The 27,998-nt window shown below is 41.4% G+C and overlaps 1 protein-coding gene and 1 long non-coding RNA gene across 4 annotated transcripts; one reads left to right on the forward strand and one right to left on the reverse strand.

Moving 5' to 3' along the window:
- Positions 1–761: 761 nt before the first annotated feature.
- On the reverse strand, positions 762–4,013 carry LOC148184036 (uncharacterized). Its single transcript, XR_015773023.1, has 3 exons — positions 3,776–4,013; positions 2,608–2,782; positions 762–1,092 (listed from the first exon to the last, which is right to left on the reverse strand). It is a non-coding gene; the product is annotated as an uncharacterized LOC148184036 (long non-coding RNA).
- Positions 3,464–27,295, forward strand: TRMT61A (tRNA methyltransferase 61A). 3 transcript variants are annotated; one of them, XM_014249707.2, is made up of 5 exons: positions 3,533–3,602; positions 4,978–5,304; positions 6,255–6,619; positions 16,456–16,722; positions 25,011–27,295. In XM_014249707.2, exons 3-5 carry the CDS (start codon positions 6,289–6,291, stop codon positions 25,337–25,339), a joined length of 927 nt encoding a protein of 308 aa, XP_014105182.2. In that variant the 5' UTR covers positions 3,533–3,602; positions 4,978–5,304; positions 6,255–6,288; the 3' UTR covers positions 25,340–27,295. The 3 variants fall into 3 exon arrangements, with proteins under 3 accessions (XP_005520155.2, XP_014105182.2, XP_087914534.1); XM_088058408.1 differs by lacking the exon at positions 4,978–5,304 and adding an exon at positions 4,575–4,616 and having other exon boundaries at positions 3,544–3,602; XM_005520098.3 differs by lacking the exon at positions 4,978–5,304 and having other exon boundaries at positions 3,464–3,602.
- Positions 27,296–27,998: the final 703 nt, after the last annotated feature.

Consider the following 27,998-nt stretch of genomic DNA (forward strand, 5'->3'; position numbering starts at 1 on the left):
TCTTTCTCTGATGTGTTTCTCACAGCAGAACCCATGTTTATCCTCCTGTCCAGAGTGTACTTATCCATGAGAGTGCAGATCTGAGTCCCAGAGCTGCTTTCCTTGACATCAGCTGTAAATGTCAGGAGACATCACCTGAAACTTTCCCCACCACAATCCTTTCAGCACCATGACCAGTACCCTCACCCTAACAACAAGAAGCATGTGCACTTTACAGAACTGCTTAGGAGTTAAAAATAATAATAATGCACATATAGAGGAAATCATTGCAAAATAAAAAGCCTAGACTGCTTCAAATAAAAATGTGCTGTGTTTGGCTGTCGTCCAGGTTTCCGAGCTATTCCAGGCCTAGTAGACTGAGATGCTGAGTATACAGATCTCCAGGAGAAACCAAGGGCTCAGCATCTGTGCAAGTCCAGTCTCTTAGCTTCCGGATCAAAGAACAAATCCTCTCTCTAGGTCTCCTCTGCACTTTTAACCTCACAAAATCTTCCCCTACACACTAATAGTTTCACACAATGCTCATGCATCAGAATAGTGTAAATTACAAATAATGAATGGCTAAACAAGTATTAAATGATTATAAGTGTAAAATTGTACCTAGAATCCTCAATAAATCACAATATAAATGTAATATTACTGGACTACCTCTGCTGCAAACAATAATGCAAAATAATTCTGATTGTGGATTTTTTTAATGTAAAACACAAGTATTTTATTCTTAATTTCAAGCAGAAATATACTAAAACCATTTTCTTACAATACAGCATATTTTTGTGGTGGTATTCTCACCAAAAAGAAAAAAAAAGTGCCAATTAGGGTAGGTTATGAAGGCTTCTTTTATCTTATTCCATAATCTTTTGCCACACAAACAAAGAAGCAACCAACTGTTCTGTAATTTAATTGTTCAGCAGATTTGTGGAGTCAAGGTCACCTCAAGATCCAAAATCCAAGGATCTGTTTCATTGGATACACTCTTTTTCTCCCGGTCTTGCAGAACAGGGAATACCAGTCATGGTAAGCAGATAGAAGTCTCAGTGTGCCACCCATTACAGCACTTCCAACACAAACACACACCTCTTCTTCACAGAACTTGAGTGACGTGGAAAGAGAGTCAGGAACATAAAATCACTAAAATATATCCAATTTACATGTTTGATAAACAATGCACCCTCTACCCCCCTTTTCTCACCACTATTTGACAAATTTCTAGCATGCAGTAAGTCAGAAGTGGCTGGGTTTTACTCAGACAGCATTTTAAGGTTTACTGAAAGCTGTGTATAAATTGGATCCTATCTTTGTCACAGCATTCCATGCCAGCTTCCCTAGTGACTTAATTACAGATGCTGTGCTGTGTGTCAACAGCCTCTGATCACCCGCTTTATCTGCCTCATCTGCTGGGAAACACTTTCTTTGGATAAGCTGTATGGCCTGTTAGACAGTGATAAAGGCACCAGTACTCATTTTTCATGCTGGGATGGTACCTTAGTGAATACTGATTTATATGCTACATTTCCGGTTGGAAAGGTGGGCTGATTACTCTAGAGATCTTTGCACTGAGCTTTAACAATGAAGAATTAAGGGAAGTTAATCATGGGCCATGCAGCTAACTTCCTAAGAGGCTTAATTATAAATGTTGTGTGGTGTACAAGTGCAAGAAGAGATGGGTGCTAGCTAGTGAACGTGTCTTCTGAAATTACTTGCGTGAACGTAATATGAACCTGAAGAATTAGGGGATAAACACCATCTTGGAAACACAGAATAATATTCCAAATTAGGAAACAGCAAGAGAAACTGGCTTGCTGTGAACAACTGAATTGTTTCCAATTCCTAATCTACAACTAAACACCACTTGAAAATTAAACATAACACTCATGTACCAGTAGATTAAAGAAATTGGCCATAGCTCCATCTGCTTAACTTGTCAAATGAAACTTCTCTTCCCATTTATCACATAAAATTTATTTGCTTAGTTATTATCCTTGGTGTATTTTTTCTCACTGCTTAAGCATTCTGTTGAAAATTACTGATTGTTTCCAGTGACCTCAGTGCCTGTGGAAATGAGGAGTTGCTGAGTGTCTCAATGTTGCACACAGTCAGGCCCATAGTGATCTGAACAGCAGCCCATCATGGGAAAGAAAGGACATGAGAACATAAACAATGACAAATATAACCAATGACACTAAAAATGACAAAAAATTAAACAAAGTGGGTGCAAATATAAAGGCACAGTAGAGCCATGACTGCCAGTCAGAAAAACAGCTGAGTAGGAGTTTGCAGTTTAAGAAACCTCTGAAACTGCATACATTATGTTTAGATTAGATGGAGAAGAGTTTCATAACTAACAAAGCCTACTGCAATTATGCTATGAGCAGGTCAACACCATAACAAAAAATATGTTCTCACTGAAGGTAATGGGAAAAAAATCCCTTATACTCGGTGGAACCACATTAATTCAAAAAAAATCTCAGATCATCATCTATACAGCTCTCTGTTATTGGGTTTGTGATTGTGAAAGGATGCCTTTTTCTCCTTTATTGTGTATTACAGGTTACTGGTGAATGCAGCACAGTACAGTGTGTTATCTGATTTAGCTGGGAACACTACCTGCACGTCCAGGGTGATTCACATGCTCTCTGCTATGCCCATACCACTCCCATGCCAGGTGGCCTGGCTTGTCGTGAGCAGATGAGGCAATATTCTCCTCCTTTGCTCCTCCTTGCCTCCTGACTACAGCCCCCATAGCACCAGGGCAGGCAGGGCTCTCCACATAACTTCAATCCTAAACACAAGACAGAAGTAGGAGTTAGTACCATGCTGTTAGGGGGTTAGATAACAATTCTGCTGCTTCTGAGCCCACAGTGTGGTTTCTCCTGCAGCCTTATGAAACCCCTGTGAAGAGCTTGGTTGGCCTCGAGCTGCCTTTCCCTGACGCTGCCTTGGGGGAAGGGCACGCAGAACTTTCTGGCAGCTGATTACCTAGGCCCTAGAGGTAAGGCCCAGGTCTGCCAATGGCAAAGGCAGAGTCATTCCCTGGGGAATGGTCTTCAGACCTGCTGGCAGTGGCCCTCGAGATACCCCACATGTTAAACGGGTGATGAGCACCAAGTTCCCACTGGGGCTATCAGTCCCCATCACAGCTTTTCACGGTGACCCACTGGCACCCCTCAAGTTTCACTGTCAGGGCAGCTGCCCAAGGCAGGAGCACCCACCGGGGTGCCTGGGGGGCGCTGCTGAAGGTGGTCAGTGACCGTCCCCACTCCTCAGGACCCAGCAAAGAGAGGATGAGGTGGGGGCGGTCAGCAGGGGACTGCGGGGAACAGATGCCTCGATGGGGCTGAAGGGATGGGTGTGCTGAGGGGGGTGGATCTTCCATGGGACTGTGGGCATGACGGGCTGAGGGGAACGGACGCCTCACGAAGGCTGCAGGAGCTAGGTCTGACCGCGCTGGGCACAGGCGGCAGCGACTTCCCGGCTCCAGGCAGGGCTGGCGGGGGCGGAGGCGGTGGGAGCGTCAGCAGCCTGCGACCGAGGCGGAAGGAGGCGCTGGGCGGGCTCCGCGTGTGAGGAGAGCCGGGCCGCGCCGGGCCGAGCCTGGGGAGGTAAACGGCTCGGGGCACGGGGAGAACCGGTGGCAACCGCGGGGACGTGGGGCGCTGGGGCGAGCGCGTTCCTCCCCGCGGAGCCGCCGCCCGGGGCCGTTACGGGTTAACGCTGTTCTCCCGCAGGCGAATGCCGCCTCTCACCCCTTCCCTCCCCAGTCCGTGCTTCTCACCTGCCCGCAGCTCAGGTTCCCGGGTCCGCTGGGACGGGCTGATGCGCTGCTGGGGTGCAGGAGCCGCATTACAGCCCTCGGGATACGGAAGAGGACTGAAGGGAGTCCTGGCATCGGGGTCACCTCCGAGGGGGGGGGCAGGGAGCGACTCCCCAGCCTGCGTGTGCCTGGGCGGGGAGGGGGCTGTGCCTGCCTCGGCTGCGGGAGGTTCCCATGCCCCCGTGCCAAGCAGCCAGGCTTCAGGACGGGGAAGGGGCACCCTGCCAGGTCCCTGTGGGAGCTGGTCAGGGAAGAGAGATGTGTGCTTGCGTTGTGATTGAAGGGAACACAGAATCGTGTTAGTGGTTTTATTTGTGAGGCTGCGAGGGATCGCCTGGGGCGTTTAGGTCGCTGCAGCCGTGGCAAGCCCAGAGAAAAGTCCTGACCCCGTGTCAGGGGGCACCGCCTCAGTTTCCCGGCACTGCCGTCCCCCCACCGCCTTTCCCCCCACGCCGTGTGGCAAATGCGGTGCTGTACCAATCCCTTGCGTGCTGCCCGGGGAAAAATAAAACAGTGCGGGAGCCTCTGCACTGCCAAGGAATGGAAAATACTGGAAGTGGTTGTAGCTCACTGTGCTCCTTGACAAGGGGGCGACGCAAGGAAACTTCCAAAATTCCTCACAGATGCCAATTTTACCCCAAATATATGAACATAATGTGTCAGGTGAGGTCTGAGCTGGAGAGATGTGTCACTTGCGATGTCAGTGTGCACTGACATGGATAGATTTGCTGGACCTGATGATCTTAAATGTCCCTTGCAGCCTTGATGATTCTGCGATTCACTGCTGTGACTATTGGCTGTGGTAAGTGTAGTGGCTCAAAGGAAGGCAAGGAAGCTGGGAGCCAGTTGGTGTAATCAAAGGTAGAGGAATTCACTCAATGTTCCTGCAGGCTTGCTACAGGATTCTTTTGCACATGGGTGTAACTGCAGTAAATACTGTGAAAGAAACGGATTCCATTCCTTTCAAATGACACTTGTGAGAGCTGAAAACTGCACTGCATTACAAGTATCTGGAATGAGAGCTATGTATCATTTATGAAAGATTAAGACATGAACATAATCATAAGGTGCAAGCTATAAAAGACAGCATTTTTTCTATCTCATAAAGTCCTTTATGTATACATTTCTGAATTCATGGGATGCCCTTCTTACTATTTCGCCAGATGTCCAGACAAGCCTCTTCTCCCTTGGCATCTGAACACCTTATGCAATAAGCATGTCATAAGCTTTGGAAGTTTCAGCCACAAGCATATCTGTTTATCAACCCCAGTGATTGCAGTGGAAAAATGATAAATCTAGCTTCTTAACACCAATTTGAGCTACATGGAGTTCCAGGCAGGAACCAGACTACAGACACCAGACTACACTTTGAGAACTGAAGGTTTTTAATTAAAATGATGAAGCAGGACCAGACTCTTAAACATTCAACAGAAAAGTGCTGGAATTCAGTAATTATTCTGAAACCAAAAGTAGTGCTGCTTTTGATTCAGGTATGGTGTACCAGAAATCTGACTTTCAAAGCCTTTTGTCATAGGTTTTAATTTCTAACTTTGGGATCCCTATTACTTTGTTAAACAATTCTTGAATGAACTGATCAACCTGCAGCTTAGACAGTTAGCTGCTTTATCTGAAAGGCAATGTCAGGTTTCATTTTAAGTCACCTTCTTATTTCTAGATTGTCTTCTAAAAGCCATCAAAATTTAATTGTAATTCTCTAAAGCAGCTCTGAGACCATGGGGCTGAAGTGATTTGACTGTTGGTATTAGCTTGCAAATGGTTGTTTACATTTAGCTGGAGCAGAGATCACTTCCCAGACAGTTACTTTGCATCCCCCAATGGCAAATTAAAGGCCACAGTATTCTTTTTTTCCCCACATGGTTAGTCAAGTTTATGCATAAATTAATGCATTTAGCCTATCTCTAAACGTTCATTTGGAAAACTTTCAAGTATACTTCTGCTAGTGGTCCTAATTGCTGGTGATTGAGGTCCAGGCAAGTAGCAGAATGTCTTTATTATGTTGTAAATCACCAAGAAATAAGCAAGAAGATGGGAATAGAAGTTACAACTTAATAACATGGTCTGAGTGCTCAGGAACTGTAATTGAACAGGGTGCTGAAATTGGTACTAACCTGCAGTAGCATTGTGGATCAGGCTGAGTAAACTATAATGTATTTCCTGATTTTTCTTTAATACGTACCATAAACCAAGAAAAATACTTCTTATTTTCAAATCTGTAGGATCCTTGCACTGATTGTAATTGGATCAAGGATACAGAGGAGGGCAGATCCCTGAACTTCCTGGAGCTCTCTTGCTAGCATCTTATTTGCACACTGTGATTTTGTTCTGTATTGGAGAAAATAAAATTACTTGGTTTTATGTCTGTAGGTTCAGCTCCACTGTGGTCCTGTGAAATTTCCCTGACATATTTATTCTTCTCTAGGTGACAGTCATCAGCCAACTACAAGATTGTCACCATGAGTTTTGTTGAATATGGAGATACGATAAAGGATGGTGACACAGCTATTGTGTTCCTGGGCCATGAATCCATGTTTCCTGTGAAAGTCCAGCATGGCACTGTAACACAGACTAAGTATGGGGTCATCAGGCATTCCACAGACCTCATAGGCAAGAAGTATGGCTCCAAAGTGACCTGCAGTAAAGGAGGATGGGTGTTCATTCTTCATCCAACTCCAGAACTGTGGACCATGAATCTCCCACACAGGACGCAGATCCTGTATTCCACTGACATCTCCTTAATCACCATGATGTTGGAACTGAAGCCAGGCTCCATAGTATGTGAATCAGGTAATAATTATGTTGAAATTCTTTATTAGGAACTAACACCAACACTTTCATGAAAAAACAGGGTTTTCTTTATATTTTGTATAAAGTTGAACTTTTTTCCCACTGTGATACAGTTTTCTCTGCCCACATGTTGAAGAATTCTATGACGTGCACATGTTTTTTCAAAAATTGATGCTACCTCAGTGTGCAGCCTCATGTATGTGGGTATACATCTGGTTAATTCATCTTCTTAGAACAAATATGTAAATGTTTTCATTTCCCTTTTCTAAGGGTTGTTAAGTACTTTAAAAATGTTTTTGAATACATTATTTAAATCAAGATTCAGACTTTGGATTAGCAGTTTCGGAGGATGTAGTTGAGATAACCTGGTGAAAGAGAGATTGGTGATAGGGTGTTGAACTAATAAGAGAAATAAATTGGCAGTATTTCTATCTGGTACCATGTAAGTACATAAATTTTATTCTTCTCCTCCCAAGAGTAATCTGCTTGTAGCACCACAACCTCAATCACTGATTAAGTACAACGGATGATGTGTTCATCACAGAGCTGTGTTTTATTTCTAAACTTGGTTTCATTTATTACAGCTATCATGATTTTGCTTAGTTTGGAAGTAAGGAGTGAAAATCAACATAAATGTTTTCTAGGTATAACTTATATACTCTATAAACATAGAGTTTATAATAATGTCTTCATAACTTTATTGCTATAGGCAGTATGAGGCTTGCTTGATTTGAGTGAATCTCTGTAATTTGGAGAAATAGAAACTGAGGTAGTTTGTCCTTGTTTTTTCTGGCTGTTTGAGCATTTTAATGGAGAAGTTTCATACACTTCCTGCTCAAGCATAGATATGGCAAAGGATCAGCATGACAGGACTGTGATGCACTGTACTTTCTTGCGTTTACCATTTCCTGTTCCCACTCATGCATAATTCTGGGCATCTTTTCAGGCATAATGACCACTTTCCAATTCAACTGAAACACCATTTATCTCTGCACCCAGTTTCACCAGTTAAGAACTAGTCAGTGCATTTAGCTGGTTGCTGTACAGCAGCACTTGAAGCAGGCAAAGCCCTGTGCAGAAGCCTCTGATACTGTGAAAATAGTTGGGTCCTATGAGTTTGTAATTTGGTTTGTAGGACCTGCTATATTTAGACAGGATGGGAAATATAAATTATTTGGGGGGTTGGGGGGAGAGATTTGAATTGCTTCATGTCCTGTCTCACTCGGACTAGTCAAATGTACAGAGCTGTACATAAAATATTTTCAATAATGTCAAAGGTGCCTAGAGAGGATGAAAATGTTTATTCTCTTGCTTATCTAAACAACTAAGAAGTGGAAACACTTGATGATTTCCAAAAATGTTGTGAGTCAAAAGTCACAGCCACAAATCAATCCTTTTTGCTAAGGGGAAAGTGTCCCCAGGTTCATTTTAATGCTTGTACTGCTATTGTGTAGCAACTTCAGCTTTCCAGGGAAAGTGAACAGTTTTACAGCTGTAGTTAACGCTTGTATTGCTTGCAAGGTTCACTGTTCACAAAGAAAGGAAAGAAGAAAGAATGCTGCAACAAATTCATCTGGCTAACCTTGGAAGCAAGAGACCTTACTGCAGATTTACATTGAATTAAAAACTTGACAGGTATATATAACTGGAGCCTCCAGCGTGGTGATGTCGCCTGCTTTGATGCCATCCTAAATTCAATGGTATTTGGTTGTCCAAAATCATTAGCTCTAGATTAACCCTGTGTGGGCTAGACAGAACCAGCCCAATGGTGATGAGTAGAACCAAGACAGGAAATCCTGTCAGGTAAAACTTGAGTCTGCTTCCTGCTGGTGCAGAGTTTAGGTGAATTTTAAGCATTAATTAGCACAGAGGTCTGTCTTTTTTATTATTTGAACTTATGTACACAGTTGCTTTATGAACTAGCAAAGCAGGCTCTGTAAAAAAAAGCTGGGCTCTTTTCTTCTTGTCTTACTAACTCATCTGTAGAAGCATGTCGTGTATTTAGCCATTGTAAAGTAGCAGAATTTTGAATTAGTCTCCAGTGAGAAGAAATGATTGAAAAAGCAAGGTGAAATACCCTCCATATCGTGTTGAAATGCTGTGAATGAATAAATGGTCTTCTGCATGTGATTATAAAAATGGAGTAGAATAACCAGAAGGATTAATTTTATGTCACTTTAATCATGTAGTTTAAATTGATTAGTCGTGATTTGTCCTAAAATATATAAACATACATATATATATATATATATATATAAAATACAGTTTTTACTATGTTTAATTGTCTTTAATAAACACATGAAGAGCAAGCTTGTCAGCAGCACATACATAATTCAGATGACCCAGGCATTCTCTGTTGTGGAGGCTATAAGGAGACTCTGCATCTACCTGATGTTTCATGACAGAAGTGTAGGAATATGATCCTTTTTCTGTCTTCTGCTAATTTCTTATTTATAAAGGTATGTTGAGTTTTAAAATTGTTAGCACTGTTATTAGAGCTAAAATGTTTCAAAAATATTGGTCCCTGCCCTGAGAAATTCCCCACTTGGATACAGTTTTTAACATCCCTATCTTTCCAAAACCATGATAACTCAAAATAACTGCTTAAATACCTGCTGTGAGTGGCCCAGTAGTATGAAAGTTTTATTCTTGTCAGGTAATTCTAATAATCCCATTTGTGTTTATTGTATATGTATACGCCTAGATAAAGGAAAAGTCTAAATCTTTCTCTTTTGTCTCACCTCACTCTCCAGATCTAATCTTGATGTCAACTTCCCAGGCTAGACTCCCCCTAGGATAATAATTCCATTTTCCAGCTCATTCTGAGGGGTTTACGTTTATTTTTGATACTATAGTGGAACCAGTATGAAACCTTTCAAATACTTTTTCCAAACAAAATCCCCTTCTTTCTGGTCCCCACACATCAAGGCTTTTTTACTGTCCTCTCTCCATGGTGAGATGTAGAAGAGTGCCTGTCTTAATGGTACAGCATGTGAAACCTCATTTAACCTGATAAATCTCAGAAATATTTTGGCTTCAATGAAGGGTAGTATTTAGACAAAATGTAATTTAGTCAAAAGTACTTTAACCACCATCCCGGTGATCCTTCAGCATTCACAAAATCAGACTCACATGAGCAAAAATGTTAATTGGATTTTTTGTTTCCCTTCAGCTAAATCCCAAATTAAAAATTGCTAAACCCCATCCATTGCTACACAGCAATGGGTTTTCAAGCTCAGGGCCTGGATTTCTGAAGGCTGAGAGCGGTGTTCTTGGTTCTCATGGTTTCTCAGAGAAGGAGTAACAGGAGCTGCCACCCAGCCTTACACTAGAGCTTCTCAAAAACAATTATGAAATTTTCAAACTCACAGCCTGGGTATAGATTTTGTTAAGAGTACACTCATAAAAAATTAATGAGGACTTAATGATTAATGGATACTTAATAAATGATTAAGAGTTTATTGTGGAGTCCCAGCAAATCATCTGTATGCTTATGACTCTTGTGAAACGCTTATAGATTTTTGACAAGTACTGCTCATGTCTTTACTATTTTTGTGTCATAAGTATATGTAAATTGTTTGCAGCTCTGTTTTCAGTGTAAAGTACAGGCCAAAGTTTGGAAGTATTAATTATATTCTGGAATGTACCCAAACTAATTATGTTGGTGTTTTATAATGTCTCCCTTTATCTACCTCTTAGCAGCTGTTCAGGTTAGAGCGAGAGAAGAATTAGAACCTGATCCTTGTATAGCACCTCTTGAAATATTAGATAGGTCTCATTAGTACAAATGTCATAAACCACAGTATTCTCTTGCAATACCAAAGCACTGAAATGATGCTGGGGCCCCCAACAGAGGGGCAATAAAGAAAGATGTGGATCTGTTGCAGCAAGTCCAGAGGAGGCCATGAAGATGAGCAGGGGACTGGAGCACTTTTCCTAAGGAGACTGGGATTTTTCAGCCTGGAGAAGAGAAAGCTCCAGGGAGATCTTAGAGGACCTTCCAGTACCTAAAGGGGCTGCAAGAGAGCTGGGGAGAGGGAATTTTACAAGGGCATGGAGTGATAGGACAACGGGTAATAGGTTTGAATGGGAAGAGGTATTAGGAGGAAAGCCATTACTGTGAAGGTGCTGAAGCCCTGGCACAGATTCCCCAGAGAAGCTGTGGATGTCCCATCCCTGGAGGTGTTGAAGCCCAGACTGGATAGGGCTTTGAGCAACCTGGTCTAGTGGAAAGGTGTCCCTGCCCCAGACAGGTGGGTTAGAACTAAAGAATCTTTAAATGTCTTTCAACCCAGACCATTCTGTAGGTCTGTGATGACTCTGTGAACCAAACCTCTGACCACATGAGGCATCACTGTAATGTATTCAGACTTGTGGCTGTCATGTAGCTGAGGAGGAATGCTGTTCATATCCTAAAGCATTTGTTTCCAGACTTTCTGGACTCACTTTGATCTTGTAATTTCAGCTGACCACCAAGCACACTTCTCATGCAGCTCTAAACCTAACCATATTATGTCCATTCTGTAGAAGATTCCTTCCTAAAAAATTCAGACTTTTGAATCTATAAGGAAAATTTATTTCTTCACTTGAATCTCTAAGGAAAATTAATTCTTCGTATTATTCTGTAGGCAGTGCCAGCCTTGGAAACTTCCCTACTATCCTTCCCTCAGCTCCTCGGTCTGGTCAGTGAGCAGTGGCCCTCTCTGACCTTCAGCCTATTGCCTAAAATGCCTGCTTCAGCATGGTGTCCATAACAGATAGGCAGTTAAGCTAATTTTCTGTGAAAAACTTGACTGTAAAGTGAACTTTTTGATTCAGTGTTGTCTCTTTCAGCCATCCATTCAATGCCTTGAAATTCTCTCCTTCCCTCTCTTCTTCCTTCTCTCTGTCCCTGCTCTTCCTGTGCCTTACCTCTGCTACCATGATTTGGACCCTTGGCTATCCTCACAGTAAGATATTTGGGTTAATTTCCATCAAATGCTTAATATCTTTTCATGTGTTCATTATAAGTCATTACACAGACTTATTATGTACAGTGAGCAGTCTTCGTCTGTTCAGTGTTTCTTGACAGATTTTAGCGGTGGAGTTGTTAGCTCTGTCTCAAGATTAATTTTCCCTTGGTTTTGAGGCTCCTTCCGTTCTCATGGCTGATTCATGACCTATCTTACTATTTGCTAGGGCTAAGTGGCGTAGCTAGGAGACAAATAGAGCAACAGTCATTGTTTTGTTGTATTTACTCATTTCAGAATATCTTGGGTAGCCAGATTTTGCATCAGCAGCTTAGGTTCTACTAAAATGTTACTAGATATTTTAGAGACACGGTATTAAATAACACTTTGCATACTTTTCTCTTCTTGTGTTTCCAAGCAATATGAACCTTTTTATGCACTTAAGAGCTTATTCAGCTTTATTTCAAAATGCTTTTGCTTACACACAGCTGTAAACATCTATAGATCCTAAATGACAATTTGTAGCTCCTTTTTTAAAAAGAAGCACCACAATGAGAAATTTCTAGGGAAGACAAGCCAAGCGATAGGCTGCAAAGAGAAAATGTAGTGGAACAAAGAATCAGGTCACTTATAACTATGGCATGGGTAGGATTTCAGGAGATTAGACAAATATCCTTTGCAATAAGGAAACCAGACTAAACAGAAAACAGTGTAAAACGTACTTTGTATTTCGTATCAGCTAAGCGCTGTGCATGATGCTGTGGTGACACTCAGTCTTGGCGGTATTCCGTGCTGAAATAACATGCTTTATTTTTGAGCAGCTCAGATATTGTACACTGCAACTTTTGAGGTGAGAAATTATTTTAACATGGACATTGTTTCAAGATTGCTGAGGTGTGTGGGGGCTTCTCTGTGGAAACCCTGTCACTTGAATAAGCAGAGAGTGAGAAGAACAGATGTGTTGGAGGTCAGGGTAATCAAGAAGTTCATCTGATCAATAGGTTGCATGTCTGCAAATTAGAAGGAGGTATCAGTAGGCGCTGAGCTAGAGTTTTTTATATAGGTGTCCCCTTGTTAGGACTGAAATCCTAAAACTGCAGTGTTCTGCTTGTTTTGGGAGAGGGCCAAAACACGTCCCTAGAGCTTATACATATCAGAGAAGGAGAATGCTTGAGCCCAAGAAGAAGGAAAGGATACTACATCAGTGTGTAGGGCCATTAGCCGCCTAAATTGTGGGTGTAACATGGGAGTTTAATTCCTGCCTTTGGCCTGAAGTGGAGCCCATTCCTAGTTTACACTGTGCTGATCCCCTGCACAGTGCTGCCTCCTCAGATGTTGAGCTTTGAGTGTGGCATATTGGGGCCCCTGCGGTGTCTCATTAAATGCCTGCAATGCAGATGTCTGCTTTTTGACTAAGATGTTTGAGATCACAGAACAGTCAATGTAAAAGAGAATCACATTTTCCAAGTGAAAATTAGCAATGATGTAAGTGCTCACCTAAGTGAGCTCTAAAGCAGTAGCTGTGCTGCTAAGGTTGTCTTCAGTACAGTTTGAATTGTTGTTGTTTTACCTCTGTTCTGTAGAGTTCATTCATGATTAAAACATGGTAGATAAGTGGGTATTGTCCTGTGGTAGAGAGAAAACAGTTTCTAAGGCTATTTATTGTGCAGGCTGTCAGAAAGGGACCATCCTGGTGTAAAAATTATAAATCAGTTGTCTTACGTTTTGCTTTCTAGGTCATATCAGGAACACAAGCATTTCATTGCAGCTTTATGAGAAAGAAAATCCACTGAAGTTATTCCAGTTCTGATCTTGTCTCTTATGATACAAAATAGTAGTTTTGAGTATCCAGTTTTGGTCATTTGTATACAGGTAATTCAGGTATGCTATTTCTGTTTGGTAGCATTCTAGTATGTCTGCAGTAGTACTCCTTGAGTTTTGCTGCTGTCCTGACTTGTTCTGTATCATGCTGAGGATACCTTTCATTTCCCAAGGAAACCTGTACCTGACTAGAATTTACTCCAAACTGGTGCCTAAGACTCTTTGAGTCATATTTTGCTTTTTTTCAGTAACAATTCTGAAATAAGGACAAAGAGAGATTGAGAAGGAGGACAGAAATGTTGAATGTTGTAGATTTGCAGGGAAGAAACTGAATATAAACATTAATTTCCCCTTCTACAGCATCACAAAAACATAGGGTTGAACCCCTGCCTTGTGTAGACAGTGCTGGTTGGGCTTTAGGGCTTGTGGCAGATATGGACTCATGCCAGACTCTCATATTAATGGATCACATCAAATGTGCTGATCTTTTGAGCACATGAGAGTTAAGGGTCATCATCATGTCACATGTCTGGGTTCAGAATATATTTTCAAGGAGAAATTACAATAGTGGGTGATTCATAACCATCTTGTTCCTTGTTTCCTGCAGTTTTGAGAGTGTTATCACAGAGAAGGCAGGCAGTATCTTCAGAAATACTTCCATTAATAATATTAATGTGATAGAATTTGATATGTTAAAATGTGATACATATGTATTGTTCTCATGTTTGTGGCAACCAGTCAACAATAAACAATAAACCAGTCAACAATAACCTGGGAACCTTGTTTAACAAAAGCTCTGTGTGTAATATGCCTGCAAGTGGTGACTTCCAGCATCTTGGTTTTAGTTCAGGGTTTGGCTTGGATTCTTTGTGAATAAAAGAAGAGTTTTAGAAAAGAAGCCAGAAAATCTTAATGGGTTTTCCTATGGAGGAGATAAATATTATCTTCTGTGGTTTTATTAAGAGCAGACTTAAAAGGAAAGTGATTAAAAATGTAGAAGAATATGAACAAGGAAACTGGATGCATGTCCAAGCTGCCTCCCTATTCTGCTTACAGCCCAGGCCTACTCACTCCTTTAGAGCAATGCTCTCCCTTAGCTCTCTCCTTTAGCAGAGAGATGCAGAAAGTGTGCAGCACTACACATTTGAGGGGTAAAATAATTAAAGTCCCTCATTTTACAATAGTTCTCAGTGGTGTAATCCTCCCTTTTGGCATGAAATGTTAAGAGTTTCAGTCTTTAATATCCTGTGAGCAATAGTTCCCTGCTTTTGTCATTAAAAACCTCTCAATGGAATGCTGTTTCTTTGTTGTGCACATATATTATTGAGTTTGCACAATCACTTGGCTGCTGTGCTACCATTACTCCTTTGACAAGGGAAAAGTTCAGTTTGACATTTAGAACCTTCCAGTACTGTGACAGGGTGGTTTTTTGATGTATGCACATGTAGGTGTCTTTTGCTTTTCCTTTGTTTTATTTTAATAATACCTTGAATGCCTGTATTTTCACTTTATTAAATGCATTTAATGAATGTAAAAGTTTCTCTTCTCATGGACCTCTCTGAAGCCAGTGCTAAAATCTCTAGGTCCTCTTTCCCTCTGTAATCTGCCCTGCTGAAGCTGCAGGGGGGGGTTCCAGTCTGCCCGCTGGGGTCAGAGCCCTCTCAGAGGGAAGCAGAGGAGCAGTGCAATTCTGCGGTGCGGCCGCTTGATCCCGTGGCAAATATGGGCCCTGAGCTCTGTTTACAGTCTGAATGTCTCCCCTTTCAGAGCTGTCAGATTAAATATGGTGCCACAGCAGTGTTCCTCCCCTTATGTGACTAGAGGGCAAGAACCTGGGATCTGCCAGTGAACTCAGACTTCCTGTATGATTATGGAAAATACTGCACCAATTAAGTGGCTGTACCAGCCCCTGTGCCCCCTAATTAATTTCTTTTCTAGTTGTTTCTGAGCTATTGTACTTCAGATTTCTGTCCTTTTTAAGTTTTTTTTAAGATTTATGTTAGCTGAAAGAACTTGCCTCAGGCTAAACAGTCACTGAAAATAGCTAGAAATAGATTTTATTTCTACAGGAGAAATGTGTTCTAAGCACAGAATTATGAATCAATAAACACAGATAATTTGGGGTTGCTGTGGGGTTTTGAATTTGGGAGGTTACTCTGTTGAATGCCACTTGAGTGACAAATTTGCAATGGGAATTGGCACACAGATGTTTTCTTAAGTGAAAATCTTAGTTATTAGTCATCCATCTATTTAATATGCCAATGGATCATTTAAACTAGGTTTCCTAAATTATCAAACTAAAACAAGGAAAAAAATCTTTGTCTTGTCAGTTCCTGTTTGAATGTGGTAATTGTAGTTACCTACAATTTTTTGATAGATTTTGTTAGACTAAGTTAAGCTTGTGTAGGTGTGTATGTGTGTAAGTGACCTGTGAAAACAGGTGGTTGATCAGTGTGCCTTCAAGGAGCCAAGAGGCTTTAGTTTTGGGTAATTCCAGTGGGAGTTGAGGATGTCTCTTAAGAGATCTGTGCAAAAAAAAACCTGTATCCTGACAGCCATTTGTTTGCATGGATATTAATAGGATTTTCAAGCATGGACCCATGCCAACATATTTTCTTTGTTTAGTGAAGTATAAGGTTTTGAAAATCCGTTAAAATTTGCCTTAATCTCTTTTCACCCTGGAAGAGTCTGACACTTTGAAAAAAACCTCTCTAGTTAATTTCCCTGAATTTTTCCTGTTGCATTTACTTCCTCATGTTCTCCAGTGGCAGTTGTTAGAGCTATAGCTGACCTTTGGCATTACTTTTGTACTCCAGTGAGATAGGACAGATCCTGGGTTTGCCTGAATTTTTAATGAATGCTTTGAGGACCCAGAAGATTGTTTCCTAGGTCACCTAGTCCCCTCCCTCCTTGTGAAGGAAGGACTGTTCTCTTTCAGGAGCTGAAACAGTAGTTTGTGTTCATTTGAGTTTTGAACAGGTGTTCCAAGCAGGAAGACTAATGCAGAAGACTTTAGTTCTGATGTTTGGCACTGACAAACTGAATTTCATGAGCTGTCTTTTCTAGGTACAGGCAGTGGGTCTCTCTCCCACGCTCTCATCCGGACAGTGGCTCCCACCGGGCACCTGTACACAGTGGAATTCCATCAACAGAGGGCTAAGAAGGCGCAGGAGGAGTTTCGGGAGCATGGGGTAGAGCACCTGGTCACAGTGACCAACCAGGATGTCTGCAAAAATGGCTTTGGGGTCTCAAACATTGCAGATGCTGTGTTCCTAGATATTCCATCTCCATGGGAAGCCATAGGACATGCAAAGTCAGCATTAAAAGCTGAAGGTAACTGCATTTTTCTCTTTCTGTTCAGGAAGTATTATGCACATATCTCTGCCTTTGAGCCGTACACTAGATGTGCTCCCTTACCTTGTGTGATCACTGTTCTCAAATGTCAGTCTCCAGGCATTTCTAAGGCTGTAAAACCTTCCAAAGGCATCTTCAATTTACAGTGGAAGATTTGAAAGAAAAACAATTTTTTCCTGCCAGCCGGTGAATCTGCTACAGTTAGCATGGGCAGTTTATAAAAACTCCTTTGAGCCATTCTCAAGTGCATTTTGCTAGATCAGAGGTGTGTGGGAAGCAGAAGTAACAATAAATGCTGAAAGCTAATTTCTTTGGCAATTCAGTGGAAAGGTGTTTGTATAAAAGGTGTTCAGCCTCAGTTCACACCAATCATTGCAGATTTGTACCTATTTAACAGAGCACCCCAACAGTAATGTTAAAAAAGATGTGGTTACACTTACACATGCTTGCCAGTTTATGTCCTAAATCTTTGTAGTTGGAGCTAGTGAGGAGTTTGCCATTGGATGCAGTGAGAATGGAACATAAAGGATGTTCTAGCATATGCCAGTTACTCTGGGATTGTGGCAGCAAGTGAGAACTGATGTTGGGGTTTTGCACAGATTTCATCACTTTATTATATCTCTTTTCCCTATTGAAAAATTAGCTTCAGTTAATAAATAATTCTTTTATCCTGGAATAAGTTTTCCTCTAATGAATGTCATAATAGCGTGGACCTGAATTAACTTTCACTTCCATCTACAAAAGTGGCTTCTCTAATCAAGAGAGCATGGAGTGCTGAGCAGTGTCCGTGCTGGGACATGAGGTTAAAAAAAACTTGGTTATGTTCCAAGGCCCCGTTCTTTATTAAAAATATATAATCACAGGCTGGGGTTCAAGTGGATGGCTAAGTCTTCTTGAAATCACAAGATTTAAGCTTGTTCTTAAAGGTCACTGAATGTGCACTGCCTTGCTGAGTCAGGACCAGCCCTGCTGTTAGGCTACTTCAGCTACCACTGAAAATTTTCTAGAAAGCTTTGTGATACACACATAACACACTTTCTTTAAAATGTGAATAAATAGAGTGAGCCCTGTTAACACTCTGTACCTGCAGTGGTTACAGCTCAATTTGTAGCAGCTTTCCAGTGTGCCCTGGGGGGGGGAAATCACTGCACTGTGCAATGCCCTTCCCATGCTCAAATTATCTAATCTAGTGAGTACAACACTCAGCTGACTTCCCAGCTTAGAAGGCGCTGCATTGCGCAGTCCAATTTGAATTATTTAAGTGGTGCATGCTTAGAATACTAAGCAGGGCTGCTTGAACAGTTCCAAGTTTTGAATCCTTGTCTCACTCCAGCATTTGAAATCCTCGAAAAAGTATTATAGTCCCAAACCGGCCATACCATCTGGCTATGCTTTTCTGTGCTATGCTACAAGGTTACATCTGCTTAGGCAATATAAATAAGACTTCAAAATTGACATTTTTTGTGTTTGTGAAGTGGCATCATTCACTTTATGAACCACTCAAAAAGTGAAGTTGGTGATCCTTGCTGCAGTTTTTGCTGCGACCAGCCACCCATGTCTGAGATCTGGTGCTGGTCTAAGGCTTCTCTTTTGGGCAACTTGATACCTGACTGATGGGGGGCATTTTTAAAATTTTGCTATTTTGCATATAAACAAAACCTGTTTTGCATATAAAAGATAATTGATTGTTGTAGTAATATGCAAAAACTTACACACTTTTCTGTTTTATTCTGAGTCATGTGGGTAGTTTTGTTGTGGTTTTTTTACTGCTGTTAAATATAAAATACGGCAGAAGGTTATCTGTAACTGCTTCCTTTTCCCTACCACAGGCAGATAATTTAGTAGTGCTCCTTTGTTTTGTTTTCAAAGAGTTAAAGCTCTTCTGCAGTACAGCCTGTGCACATTCTGTTGTTATTCAACCCCATTCCAAGGGTCCCTGTAGTGATAAAGCATCACTGCAGGAAATGAATTCCACTCCTTTCTGTCTGCGCCCTCTCTCTCAGATCTGGACAGGGTCACATTTGAACCATTCACACTGTGGGTTTTGGTGTGATGTGCCATGCAACAGCTAGTAGTAATTTAGTCCCTAAAGTCTTAAGGTATTTTGAATTAAATCAGAACTAAGCAAATTCAATAATACAGCATTAGCTACTCTCTTCCTTAAAACCACAATACTTGTGATAGAGAGTTCAGCTGAGACAATATGGGAGAGTTCTCAACCTTAACAAAACCTTATCAGATCAGTGTTTTCTCTCCTACTTGAGCTCAAGGTCCTGAATAGTTGCAGCTCCTCGTAGGCTGAGTGTTAATGATCCTCTTTACAGAGTACAATTATCACTCACATTATGCCTTCCAGTATGCTGTAAATACACTACTTAGAGCAGCTTGGTCTTCCATTTAAAGCACTGCCAACCTGTGAAGAGCTGTAAGAATGAAATGGCACAGTAGGTTTGTAACTAGAACGTTCTTGTTCTCTGGTGTTGCTCTCCACCGTGGTTCAGGTTTGCATCTCAGCTGCATCCTTTTGTGCTGATGTCACCAGTCACACTTTCAGCAGAAAAGCTGCTTGTAGCATCTCTGAGGCACTGCTGCACTGCAGAACTTCCTTTCTTTTCCAGACCTGCACTGTTTTTCTTCTGCAGCATCTGCTGATTAATGCTTTTCTGTAGTCATAGCTGCTGTTCCCAATATCTGACCATGATGGTTTTTGTAAAGTTGACGTTAACCCCTTCAGGCTAAACTTATAAAAATTAGGAAAATGAGAAAATTGTGAGGTAACAAAAATATCCTGAATATTCTACAGTTCTTAAATGCCCTGAAACTTTTGACTCACAGTCATTTCACAGCTGAATACTGTAGTGCTTTGAATATAATTCTGCACCCACCTACTCTGCTCTCATAAATACTGTCTATTTCTTCCAAGGCTGTGGAAGATGAGGGAGAAACCCACTGGTACAATAATTTTCATACAGATTTTAAATTTTCAGGTAGGGGGATGGAAAATTACAGCCATGTATTAGGTTGGATTAGCCTCTTGCATTTTAAGTTGCTCCTTGTGGTGTTTAACAGTCTGAGTCACAAAATTATTAAAACCACCTCTCTTTTATTTCCTTTCTTTCTTTAAAGATTTTACTCTTAAATTCAGATTTTTTTCATTCTCTCTGGAGCATTGTAAGCCCCTAAATTATGAGTTTGTCAAATTTTGATCCTTGAAATAACACGTAAATCAGGTAATACGGTGCTGTCAATTCTCCCCAGAAAACTCTGCAGGTAAAGTTGGCTTTGAACGTCTCCCTTTTTGGGCCTCTGCACTTCCATGTCCACACAGGAAGCCTCACTGGTGATTTTTCTTGAGCTCCAGAAGTTGTTCATGGTTCCAGTTTTAAACCACCCAGGTGTGGCTTTGAGGAGCAGCTTCTGTCCCTCACAATGTGAAGTACATGGACTACTAATTCATCCCTAGCTTGGGTCTGTCAGGGCTTGACAGGTCAGGTGCACACAGCGGGCCTGGCCTGAAGCACAAGTGATTCTTTCATGTGTAGGGTGTCCAGCAGAAGGATTCCTGCATCAGAATCCTCACTGTGGGAGGCCAGCCAAAGCTACTGGCTTTTACACAGTTGGAAGGAAGCAGTTTGAGATTAAAGGATCCTTTAAGAAAGTTGTTAGGTTTTCTTCCCCAGTATTGATCCAACTGATTTTTTAATTTCTTTGTTACATGCTTTTACCAGTCCATAATAATGAGCAGGAATAAATTCCTTTTGAATGATGCGCCTACAAGTGCAGAGGTTAAAGTCACAGTTGCAGAAAATCACATCAAGCTCCTATTAATGAGCTGGCAAGTGACTGGGAGAAAATTCTCTTTTCTGAATCAAGAAACATCCTTTAATTTCTTCCAACAGCCAAATCCTCTAATTTCACTTGTCAGGGAAGCTACATCAAATCGCCCACAAGCACACGCACTTAAAGGACATTCTGTCCCCTTTTGCAGAGACAATATTTTTAGTGTCCTACTAGCATAGAGTAAATGCCACAGTGATGCTGCTCAGTGACTGTCCTGCCTCACCCCTACACAATGATAATGCCTGTGTGGTTTTTTTCTTTCTTGAGATCTTTGTAACGTAACCTTCCAAATATGACAATGCACTGAAGTCCCAAAACCAAGCTGTGTTCTTCTGCCAGAGGTAAAAATGCTGTGCTGTATTCTTTATGTCACAGGATCATTCTAAAATTTCTGGCCCTTTTCCCTAAAACTTAATGGTGCTGCACTACATGTGCATCATCTGAGTAATACTGGGATGATGAAAGAACCTGTCAGAGCACTTGTGACACATACAATAACCTACAAAAATAATTTCTTGGGCATGTTTTCTATATCTTAAATACGCACTGGAATTCTTGTCAATTGGTAGCATTGCTACTTTCCACACTTGAAACCTAATGCACTTATTAGCTAAACAGAACTGGTAGAGATGTTAGTTCTTGCTCAGACAAACCAGAAACAAAATTCTTTGTTGGAGTTGCACAGGAACATTCTGGCAACTTTCGAGGCACTGGCCTCTTGTAGAGATGCAATGGTGTCTCCCTCAATTACCAATTAGATACAGTCTATTGAAACGTACAGTCCTATGTGGCTGAAAATCTTCTATTTCCCTCTTCCCTTAAGCTCACTTTTCTGATCATCCCAGTCTGAATTGTACTTCTATTTTCATGTCCTCTCTACCCTGTTGTTGGTTGCAGTGACTGCCAGGACTGTGTGGGCTTGTTCCAGGCTATGGATTCAGGACATTTAACCTCTTCATTAAATGCTTCAAACTAACTTGGTGCCTGTAAAACTGAAGGAAGAAAAAAAACTTAAGTCTTTCACAGAGTCTCATTATTCTCTTCTCCTCAACTGTAGCACTTGTCAGATGCATTATACATGAATAAACACATTTTTAGACAGCTCTTCAGATCAAAAAGCTCACACAGCTTCCCAATGTGAACAGGATTAATCTCTCATAATTACTATATCAATTTATGATGACACACAGATCTCATTAACCAAATTTAGGAACGGTAGCTTTCCTAAAAGGAGACCTCTGAAAGAGCTCAAACCCAATTTGTACAAAAAAGTTTCCATTCAGATGTTTTTCACTGCTCTCTAGTCTAGTCCACCCCTTTGTGAGCAACATGCCCCAGAGAGGAGAAGAGAGCGAGGGAGTTCATGTCTTTTCTTCATTCACTAAGGAATCCTTGGCATGGCAAGACAAAGTAATGCATATTCAAGTCCTTTAAGGCCTAAAAGCCTCTTGGTGTCTAAAGGACAAGAGGGCTCTCACAGAGTCTGAGAACTGTGAATGCTGAAATCTAGATTTATATCTGTTTGGTAATTGTGACAGAAGGGGTGTTGCCTAGCTGGTAGTCCAGCTGGGTACAGAGGGCAGCCCACAGTGTGCAGAATTCAGAAGCATCAGCTCTGTTAAAGATGAAAACGTCTCTGCTCCTGGGTCAAATTAACATGTCCTTCTGAGTGCTGGTCTTCTACTTTTTTTTTTTTCTGCTGGTCTAAACACACCATAGGAATTGAAACTTAACAAATGTTTCTATTTTAGACAGCCTTTCGCAGTCTGGAACTGCAATTTCATTTTTGCCTTCAGCCTTCTGCTAACTGTAGCTTTCCAATCTTTGCTCCTAATATCTGCTTAATCAAATAATTCTAGCCTGTAGCTGCAAGTCAGATCTGGCCTGCCTCACAGTACAGGAAAAATGAGAGGGGAGGGACCCTCCTCTCACTTGTTAAGATTGGTAAGATCAGATGCTTGATGGGTTTTCTTCTAAGCCATTTGTAGGTATGTTTATTTGGGAGGGATGTATACAAATAATGAGAACAATAGGCATGAAAGAGGAAAACAAAATCGACAGAACTATTAAAACCCATTGGATGGCCTCAGTTAGATGGAATACCAGCAGTTCACTGTTTTCTCATCTTTCACACCTGAGAAATTTCCAGCAGTGCAGGAAGTAAATTTATTTTTTGTGCTTGCCCTTTGGATATTTGCTACTGCAAGCAGGAGCTTTCTTCCTTACCAAACAGCTTGAAAGCCTGTTTTCTGTAACCCTACTTCCCCCAGCAGTTGTGAGGAGGCAGCCTGATAAATCTTCACCAAGTTTGGTGTTGATGTGCTGTGCTCAGCTGACCAGCCTCAGGCAAGAGGAAGGGTGCTCTGCCTTTAATTCAAGGCTTGACTAGAACCGTAGGTGGCTTTGCTGCTTGTATGGCAACAGCTGTGTGCAGGCTTTGAGTTTTTGACTGTAAATCCAGAGCATGTGAATTCAAAAGCCTAAACATATTTTCAAACCCTTAGAGTCAGAATAAATAAGAACAGAGTTACTGTAAATGTAAATATATTTTTTTTTATTTATTGCAATATAAAACCTCAAAACCAAAAAGCCTGAATGAAGTAGTAGTCTCTGGTCTCTCGGCAGATTCTTGCTTTGCAGACAAAGAGTTATTGTGAACTGACATTTAGTTAAGTCAGACATTTGTTCATTTCCCTACACAATAAGAATATAAATTCTTTCTTTGTAACATGCGTGCATCATAGTAGCTTTCTAATTATGTAACAGAATTTTTTTCCTGAGCTTTTCTGTTTTACATCTGCAAGCATGGTAGAAGTGTGTAAGTTCTTTGGCCAGAAAGGATTACCTGTCAGATTCAGGAACACTTTGGTAGTGCTGGCCATCCTGATGAACATACAAATCTAATTTCATGGGAGTTAATGGACTGGGCGTGCAATTAAATCAGCATCAACAGACTTGGTTCATAAAGACACATACCAGCGTTAATTTTGCAGGTGATTATTAGATTTGGGGTTTAATTGTCACTCCAGGGAATTACTTGTCCAGGGTACTTTGTTCTGAAGATTCATGATAAGAACCCCTTGGTGCTGAGACTTTATTTGAGGACTAAAATTAAATCCTACTTAGCGTATGGTGGATTAATGGTTGTGGAAAGTGTTCTTTCCCAGGCAGTACCCAGCACATCATTGCTGCACAGTAACTAGAGTGCTACAGTGACGCTTTCAGACCTGATGCTTTCTTTTTTTAGAGATCTGACTTTAGAAACGAAAAGGGAAAAAAAAAAGGGGAGTTTGAGATAAAGCAGGCTTCATGTAGTTCCAGCATTGCCTCTATTTTTAGCAGGATGCTTTGCTCTGACTTGCATTGGTTCTTTAACTACTTAGATGGCTGGTATTGGAAGGTTTGACTGGAGTCCAGAAGAGGATTGGGAAGGAATGCAAATCAGGTCAGCAGGCATTTTCATCTAATTGTGATAAATGAAACAATAGCTGAAGCTGCATTGCCCAGTGTTCCTTCCTCCTGCACAAAAGCTTTTCAGGAAGGGCAGTTTCCCTGGGGACACTGTGTCCTGGGTGAAAGCACATGCCCTGGCTTTATGGCAGACAGTGTCCTTATAATTCTTTGATCTGATTTGGCTGTGGCTTTTCAGAGTAAATCTGAATTATTCTATTCTCAGCTGTTAAGGTGACATTGTAGCACTTAGGAAGGTGTAGGGGGCCTATTAATACTCTGTACTAAGAATCAAAAATCAGAACTGTGCACAGACAAGGAGACAAGTGTTGGTTTGTCACTTAGAAGTTCTGTCCTAGAGTTTTACAGCATTTACTGTAAGCCTGCACAATGTGATACCCAGTAAACTTCAATGCTCAGGAGACATGCTAGCCAGCTTGACTAAAAGGGTGAGGCCTTAACAGCACTCCATCTATGGCCTGGAGAGATCCCTTTATTCTGTCCATGCATACCATCGTTCTCAACTAAACACAGCTGCTTTTGTCAGGGGCGCGTGCACACAGCGCTGTGCAGCGTGTGGAGAATGACTTCTGGCTTTGTGTACATGCCAGCTGCAGTTTGGTGCCTCAGTCCAGAACAGTGGAGAGTGATTCCAAAAGAGTCACTGCTCTAAAGGGATCAACTTTAACAGTTTTGCTGTGAACAAATGTCGAGGGCAACATTAGATGTAGAAGATGAATGAAGTTGCTGTTGTCGTTTATTTAAAGGGTCTGAAGCATGCTGTAGAGTTGTCCGTGTTTGATTTTGTGCTGACACTATAAACCAACAAAGTTGCTTTGTGAAGATTTTCTTGAAGAATGTTTTCACTTTGTCTGTATAATAGTAATTCTATGGGCATCTGGGAGAATTTGAAAAAAGATGGGAAGAGCTTCATTTTGGCTTTTGCTCTCTTTTCCACTACCTGTCTTATTTTGCAGGTGGCCGCATCTGCTCTTTCTCCCCCTGCATTGAACAAGTTCAAAGAACCTGCCTAGCAATGGAAGAATATGGTTTTACAGAGATTAACACCTTGGAAATTCTGCTCCGAGTCTACAATGTAAGGACAATTAGTTTGCAAATCCCTGACCTTGGAAAAGCAGCTGAGGATAATTCTAGCACTGGCTTTGACAGCAGCAAGCCATCACACCAAGGTAGCCCGTGTGCTAATCTGCAGCAAGGGACTGTGCAGTTCAAGAGTGGCGTGCCACCGAGGGAGGTGGTTGGGCACACTGGGTACCTGACCTTTGCCACCAAGAGCCTGGTGTAGTACATGCCCAGTTTGTGCAATCTGGAGTGGAGTTTGTGTGCATTCTGTTTTCATGGCTCTTTTTTGTATGGCATCCAAAGTTTTACTTGTCAGGGAATTCCATATATAGTCAGATTTGGTTGGAATATGCTTTGTTTAAATAGCACACAAGCATTAAGCAGAGCAGCATCAAGGGAATGTTGAAACTCTGGAATGGTGCTCCACTTGCTGTCAAAAAGAAGATAAATTAATAGCAAATGGCCATTCACTGGAATGTGCAGAATTAAGATCTCATAAGAAAGCAAAACAAACAACAGACAAATTACAAAGAAGTTGTTTTTCCTCCTTTTTTTTTCTGAATTGCTTTCCCAGGTTTGTGTTTTTATTTTTTCCTAGCACTACTTGACACTATTTTTTGAACTTCTCTAGTGTCTGTGTTGCTCTGAAGAATGTAAAAGTGCCTACTTCCTCCATTTTAGATAAGAAAGTTCCAAGATTATAGGGTTGCCAGCACAACTGTTCACAGAATCAGTGTTTCCTTGAAATAGTGTTCCAGAGGATTATTGGCAGCACTCAGGAACACAACCTCTTACTCCATTCCAGGCTGGCATCTGCAAATCATTTTGATTACACAGAGGTCAAAGAAGTGTGGTAATTGTTGGATTTAATTTAGATTGGTATATTGTGATCATCAGTTTGTAGTAGAAATTTGAACCTGGATCCATACAGTCATGTTCTAATGGAACAACCACTTGCATAGTTGATGAATCCACTGTGAAAATTAACTGAACAGCTGGCTAATATTATCTGAGCACCTCTTTGTAAGTGGTGTGGATGAGGTTCCAGTTGTTTGGTGGTTTATTTCCATTATGGTGTATTGTTTTCCTGCAGCTGAATGACAGAAAGATTGCTTTTGGCAGGATTTCTGTTTCCAAATTACATCAATAATGCAAACTTAGTAAAATCCTCAACCAGCCTTATTAATTAAGTTTTCAGATAATTTACTCTTTGGTCTTCCATATAGAGCTGGTGGGTGTGATGAACTGTTTGAATGCTGGATTACATTTTGTATTTATAGATTAAAATAATCATGCAAGTTTATTAAGTTCCTTCTTTTTTTATTTCATTTTTAACAGTAAGTTCACAAATATTCCTATTCCAGCCACTGGTGCTGCCACTCAAAGCATTTAGCTGTGCCTTGCATTTGGTACCTGAGCATATCGATTGCTGTGCAAGAGAAACAGCCATTCATAAACTGCTGCTTGAACATTTAACCTAATATCCCTCCCCCATTCTTGACAAAAATAAACAAAGCTAAGCTTTTAACGTGTTTCAGCAGAACGCTAATCCATAACGGTTTAAAGAGAGCTCAGCCGATCACGACTGCAAAGATAAACTGTTGAGCAGATTAAAGGCAGAAAGCAATTCTGTTCAGCTAAATCAGTTATGTAAGTTGGCCTACAACTGCAGCATTTCCCCAGAAATTATGGAAAGGTTCCCTTTCTGCTGCTGTTCATGTTCTCCAGGCTGTGCAGTAAGGTGATGACTGTATGGGGGGTTTGGTGGCTGTGTTAGAATGTGTGTGCATGTGTTTGTGTGTGCATGTTTGCGTGTGCTGGGATCACCATCAAGCACAACACAGCTACTGACAGACTCCAGAAGAAAGGATGGGGAATTACAACCACAAGGTTCTTCTTAACTTCCTTCAAGGTGATCCTCATTCACTAACTAGGGGGATCTCCAAGCTTCTCCAGGGATAATTCCATCTCCAAACTTGATTGTTTTTTCCAGACAGACCTTATTTTAAAGTAATGTAACATTTAAACAGGACTAAAAAGGAACAAAGTCACATTTTTGTGCTACAAATAGATGTGGAATGGAAATACCAATGTGTCTTCCTGGAGTCTGAAACAAGGCTGATGCCTTTTTGCCTACAAAGCCCAATTCAAAACCCCTTGAAATAAACCATTGACTTTGCTTGGTCCCATATTGATTTGATCTCTGCTGAGGAAGGGCAAGCATTGCATAAGAAGAGAAGGATTTCATTTCTGTCTTTGCAATATTAAAAAAGGCTTCTGTGTTTTTGTTGCTGATGGCAGCCATGGCCAGCAGCACTGCACCACTTCTGGCTGTTGCTTTGTTGTCAGGGTCACAGGGAAGATCCCACACTGTCCAGGATGGACAGTACTGTGCTGCCAGACCCTCCACTGTTTAGTGCTGCTTATGGTCACCTGTGCTCTGCATTCTGGCTGCACTCCCTGCCAAAGGCGGTAGATCAGAAAGATGGGTCTTTCCCTCCACACTGGGGGAATCTGCCTGGGCCATACTTTTAGAGGCTCATTTCTCTTCTTGAATACATTTTAGACTCCAGTATGGAACAAAACACTTCTTCCTGCCCTGGTGCAGTCCAGTCACATGTTCAGGTGCACCTTTTCACTGCTGCCATGCGCCAGGATCCCTCAGTTGTGGACGAACACTAGGACACAGCTCTGCACAACAGCCAGGTCTTCCTGTGCTCTGTGCCCTGCAGGCTGGTGTGGAGAGCAGGCTGTGACACCTGGCAGCCTACAAGGCAAACAGCAGTGACTAAGATGAGTGACTAAGAAACACTCAAGCTCTGCTGCTGTTCACAGTTTACCTGTGCTTTAATTAAAGCATCACAGATCTGAATCTCACTGTG

This window comes from Pseudopodoces humilis, chromosome 7 (genome assembly GCF_049639895.1).
Source record: "Pseudopodoces humilis isolate 2021_Gansu_Grassland_sample_001 chromosome 7, ASM4963989v1, whole genome shotgun sequence".
NCBI lineage: Eukaryota > Metazoa > Chordata > Aves > Passeriformes > Paridae > Pseudopodoces > Pseudopodoces humilis.